General features: G+C 32.6%; 1 protein-coding gene across 1 annotated transcript; it reads left to right on the forward strand.

Moving 5' to 3' along the window:
- The first annotated feature begins 2,393 nt into the window (after window positions 1–2,393).
- On the forward strand, window positions 2,394–3,549 carry LOC149258063 (germin-like protein subfamily 2 member 1). The gene is made up of 2 exons (XM_089370576.1): window positions 2,394–2,569; window positions 2,691–3,549. The coding sequence occupies exons 1-2, from the start codon at window positions 2,440–2,442 to the stop codon at window positions 3,230–3,232; spliced, it is 672 nt and encodes a 223-aa protein (XP_089226702.1). The 5' UTR covers window positions 2,394–2,439; the 3' UTR covers window positions 3,233–3,549.
- The last annotated feature ends 2,601 nt before the right edge of the window (window positions 3,550–6,150 follow it).

The raw sequence follows: 6,150 nt of genomic DNA on the forward strand, positions 1-6,150 counted from the left end.
AATCTAAAAATTAGGGTTTTAAGTTGAAAATCCTAGAATTCATGCACTTTTTGGTGAGAGAGTGCTCTAGGCTTTGTAGGGGATGAATGCAGAGTGTCATTGGATATTGATTGATCGATTTTTTAGGCCATTTGATTGGATGTGACAAAATGACTTATAACAAGGTCTACAAAAACATGTATAAATCATATGGATCACTTGAAAAGCACAAAGTTAGGCTCATGAAAAGGGATTTGCATAGAAAGAAGGTATTAATTATGAAGATACCTTTTCCCCCATAAAAAAAGGGCCATCATCCAAAGTCTCATTTCCTTGACAACTCAAAATGGATGGAAATTCCATCAAATGGATATTACATCTACTTTCTTGAATTAAGACTTGAAAGAAAATGTGTTCCTGTCTCAAATAGAAGCTTTCTTGTGAAGGAACAAGATCAAAAAGTGCGTAAATTCATTAAATCCTTATATGGCCTAAAACAGGCACTTGGGCTTGGTATGAAAAATTGGCTAAGCATCTTCTGAAATTAAATTTCAAACAATTTAATCTTGATGATGCAACTCAATTCGTCAAGAAAGTTCGCAAAATTGTTGTTTACCTTGTGGTATATATAAATGATTTATTGATAAAAGGGATCAATGAAAACTATATTGCATCCATAAGGAAAGAGTTAAAGAAAGGATTTGAGATGATAGATTTGCGACACATTTACTACTACTTGGGCATTCAAGTGACCCAACATCCAATTCATATATTCTTCTCTCAAAAGAAGTACATTGGATAATTGTTGACGAAGTTGGACATGGTTGAATGCAATCATTTTTCTCCAATGGAACAAAATATGAAGATCACGTCTAAAGAAGGAAATGAATTTGAGGATGCAACTAAGTATAAACAACTTGTGGGAATTCTTAGCTACCTCACCATGATTAGTCCACACATTTCATTTCTTGTTCAAATCCTTTCTATTTTTATGAAAAAACTTGTGAAAAGCATCAGTTTGCTCCAAATAGTGTTCTAACGTACTATAAAGAAAGTCAAGATCATGGATTGAAATATTGATAAGTGGATGACTTGAACTTTATTTGATATTTTGAGTTGTACTTTGAAGGAGATAAGGAGAATGGAGTGTCTACTGCTCATTATATTATAAGTATTGGATGATTAGCTATCTCTTCAGTTTTAGAAAATTCCACAACAAAAGTAGAATATGTGGCAATTGTAGTTCACAACCAAGGAGATTGTGTGGCTTAGGAGAATTCTTGAAGTGTCGCAGAAAAAAGAAAAAAAAAATGAACTCTACTCCCTTTCTAATCCGACTATACTTCTGCAACTAAGTTAGCCAAGAATTTCAAATTCCACGATCAAACTAAACATATCATCACAATATCATTCGATTCAACATCATGTAAAAACCAAGATTATTCATATAGGATATTATTGACAAATGTGAAAATTGTTGAGATATTCACCAAAATAGTTGGAAAAAGAAAATTTGAAAGATTCAAAATGATCCTTAAATTCACAAACACATCTTCAAATTAAGAAAGAAATGTAATACACCTAATCCTCAAAAATTTAAGTGAGAAATTTGTAAATATCTAAATTGGAGAAAATTAAAAAATTAAAATAGAAAATATGAATCTCAAAAATCACACCTCCTCTTATTATATAATCATATTTATATTAATGCAAATTAGATAGTCATTATTTAACTTAACATAAGTAAATATTAATATTAAAAATGTATTATGCTGTAAAACATTATATATTTTTTATTTTAAAATATAAAAAAACGATGTTAACCATATTATCAAGGTACACATTTTCGTTCTGAAAGACATTGTAAAACATCTGAGATGAAGGTAGACTACTATGTTTGAAAAAGCAATGTAAAACGTATTACCTAAAACAAGAAAGAGAGTCGTAGGAAATACCATGTACTGACCCTATCCTCGTAATATTTTTATTTTTATATGTTTTAGTTGTTGAAGGAAGGTTATCTTCTTGGAACAAGTATACACGAGACACTAACTACTACTAAAAATAAAGAGATGACGCCAGGTGAAGAGTATTTTATTGACACGCAAAAATAAGAATATTTGACTCCATCGTTGATTCCTTTTATATGCTTTAGACTCTACAACGTTCTATCCAGAACTCTGAGACAGCGCTAGGCGACAGGGGAGTTGGTGGAAAATGACTGGCATTTTGTACGTTTCTGATAACTACTACCATTTTTAATTTCAAACAAGGCATATGCGTCGACCTGCAACACTGGGTCAGTATCGCCATGCTTCCTCGGCTTAAATTAATAACTTAAATTAAAAACCCATCACTTAGCTTTGTTATAAAAGGGAGCACGCTCTTCCTTGTCAATCAAATTCAGTCCAGCTCTATTTATTTTCGAATAGAAGAAAAAAGAAATAGTGAGCTGCAGCCATGGAATCCTTTCCGGCGTTAGCAGTTGCAGTGCTAGTGATCTTATCATGCGCGAATAGTATTGTTATAGTGCGTGCAAGTGATGCAGATCCTTTACAAGACATTTGCGTTGCCGATTTGAAAAGCAACGGTATTGTATCCACGCTGTAATTCCATGTTATATATATATGTGTGTCTGGTGCGTTTGCAAATGTATGTAGGCTGATGATGGGTCAATAACATTAACTGTATGTTTGATTTGAATTGTGCAGTTATTGTGAACGGTTTTCCATGTAAGAGTCCGACAACGGTGACAGCAAACGACTTCCGGTTGACGGGCCTAGACAAACCAGCAAATACGAATAACCAGTTGGGATTCAACGTAACACCAGCTTTTGTAACGCAGCTACCAGGCTTAAACACCTTGGGAATCTCCTTGGTCCGCCTTGATTACGCTGCTCGGGGCGGCCTCAATCCTCCTCACACGCATCCGCGGGCAACCGAAATCTTGGTGGTGATCGAAGGTACTCTCTTAGTTGGTTTTATCACCACTAACAACACTTTCTTCCCCACAACACTGGAGAAGGGAGACGTGTTTGTGTTCCCGCGAGGTCTGGTGCATTTCCAACAGAACATTGGCGATGTCAACGCAGTGGCGATCGCTGCACTCAATAGCCAGAATCCAGGAACTCAGCAGGTTGCGCCGGCCTTGTTTGGAGCCTCTCCTCCGGTTTCTGTCTCTGTGCTCGCCAGAGCATTCCAGATCGATGACAAGCTCGTCCAAATTCTCCAACACAAGTTCACATCCTCGTGATCTTGATCAGATGATGTCATCTCATAATATTATTCAGTAGATTCGTTCTTTCGTGGCAGTCTCTCAGTATTTATATAGCTAAATAAAACGAAGCTGCCGTTCTTATTATCTGAGTTACAGAATAATATGTAGACAGTATCTGATATGTATGCTCGTCTGTATCAATATAAATAACCTGTCAAATCATACATCTGAATGACAGGACATGGCAAGAAGTATCTGTGTTTGTTTGGATTATGAAATTTTACATGTTAATCAGTTTTCAACTGTCCAGACAAAAAACTGGGGAATCAATCATCCACCATTGTCACATGGACAATAGCATTTTTTTATAATAAAAATTGGTAATAAAACTGCAAGAAAGACTTTGATGTTATTGTTGCTTATTACCTACTCCGAGCATTTTGCAATATTCTAGAAATCAACATTCCACATAAAGATATTTATTTCTTAAAAAAAAAAATCTATTACCAACTATTACATGTAGTTGTTTTGAGTGAGTTTTTTTTTTTAAGCTTTGCTCGTGGGCTTTTTTGATTTAATTTTTCTAAAATTTTGATTGAATTTATTGAAATAATAAGTTCGATGGATAATCTCTGAACCATCCAAATGTTTTGGGATTTTCAAGGTGCTGACTGTTGAATCTATATACACTAAAAAAGAGTTTAAATAACACAAAGCAAAGTTTCACCTCAAATTTTTTCACACATTCTGTCACCTAAAAATCCAAAAAATCACAATAAAAACAACTTCCTAACATATAAATTATAAAAAAAAAAATTACCAACTACTATATAGATTTAGATTATTAAGTAAAGATAATAAAAATATCACTCTCAGACACTTTTCTGCATTTCGACGATGTACAAAATACACGCAAATAAAACTCATTACAATTGGACGGCCTCTCGCCATTGTTATATTTACGTCGCTATCACTCATAACGTCACCTGATCTTCTTACTCGGTTACTTTGACAGCTTTCATTACACGGTAAATATAATCGTCTTCGGTAAAGATGCGGGAGATTCAGTACTAACTCGGAAGAATTCCCTCAGGCCGGATTCAAAACCGACTACTGTGTTTTCCGACATTAGCTTCCCTTTCAAGAAAAAATCTTCGACCTGTTTCCACTATTATTTTCATGCACGGGTCATTTATATGTCATTTTCATTTCCATTGACTGCTTATCTATGCATGGAACCAACAAGGCTGTGATGAAATTGTGACGAAGGGAGTGTAAGAAAATGAATGAGTTGATGAGTCACGTTTTATGTTTTAAATTTCTTTTTTAAAATTAAATTATTAAGTTTAGAGGTAGGTTGCAGTTTAGGAGGACCATTATGCAGTGAAGTTCAAAAAAATATATATATACAAGTTAAAATTTAAAAAATAATAAAATTTAATTTAATTTCTATTTTAATTTAGTATTTTTTTAAGGTTTAGTGGAGACTTGATGGATGCTTTATTAAGACACTCTTGATATGAAGTCACTTTTTCAATTCCAAATTTACAAAAAAAAAATAGTATTCTTTCAAGAATTATATATATACATAGAGAGAAATTAATAAATTAAATCAAACAATTAAAATATATTGATAAGAAATATTCTTTTATGATGGAGGATAGAGAAATAATAAAAATTAATGTGAAGTAAAAAATAATAAAAATATGATAATTTGTTTGTTAATTAATTTAATTCTCTAGTGGTCCATGCTCAGTGGAGTGTTCACTCAAAACTTTAGATAGGATAAAAATTCCTCCATAGAGTTTTATCCAAAAAAATTCTCTCAATTAACTTATATTTAAAAATAATAAAACAATATTTAAGGCACCTAAGATAGATATATATATATATATATATATATATATATATATATATATATATTTCAATTTGCATTTTAATTTTATCTATATTTATAATGATGTATAATTGATCTATATTTTACTTTTCCATAGTAAAAGATATGTATAATTTGTTTATTTATATATGATTTATATACTTATTAATATGGAGTTAATATGTGGCATTTAAAATATATTAGTAACCAAAAGAAATTAATATAAAATTCACATGTAACACTTTAAATAATATTTGATAAGGTATCAACAAGGAGGCAAGTAGGTGGGGATGGCCACCCTCCCACTAAAAATTTGTGCTTGTCAATGTGGTGATGTGTTACTTATGTCATCAATCCCACATCCCATCTAAGATCCTGGTACACTCGAGCTAAACACTATGATGCAAGTTAGGCAGAACATTAGGTCTCGTTTAATGGTGATTCTTATGGGGATCGATATAACAATTATTATGGTGAGCGGACTTTTTTAGGCATCACAGGTAGGTAATTGCCATCCTTACTTCTCATGCTATACATTCAGTACACTTGAAATTAGATGCTCAGTGCTAGGCCATTACCCTCCATAGTGTCATGAAATTTTTACATGGATATCACAACGAATTACATTACTAATATCATCATCTCCTATGGACTAATGACCCAAAAAAAATATACATCATGACTATTACATCATCATTAGCCCATACATGTGGCTACAAAATGACTCCATAAGACTCCTCCATTACATGCCTAACACCATGATGACTCAACATAATATTGACTCGACTCTCAACCAATACATAATGATGAAATAATAGCAAATACATGGCAGTAGTAATCATCATAAAATAGCTCATACATGGATGTTTCATGCCTAAAGTCATCTTTATGCATCATGTGCCAAGTATCTTATTTCATGCATGGTTGTACAACTTTTCAAGAAACATTAATAGAGATCAAAAACATATATATGGCTGAGAAATGTATTACTTTCACTCACAAAACATATGTAAAACAACTACAAGTAACTAAGTGAAAATGATGAAGAGAAACATCAAATAACTCATGCAAACCTCAT

The sequence above is a fragment of the Pinus tabuliformis genome, chromosome 6 (assembly GCF_031772625.1).
Source record: "Pinus tabuliformis cultivar Carrire ecotype Pingquan chromosome 6, CPIR1, whole genome shotgun sequence".
Lineage (NCBI taxonomy): Eukaryota > Viridiplantae > Streptophyta > Pinopsida > Pinales > Pinaceae > Pinus > Pinus tabuliformis.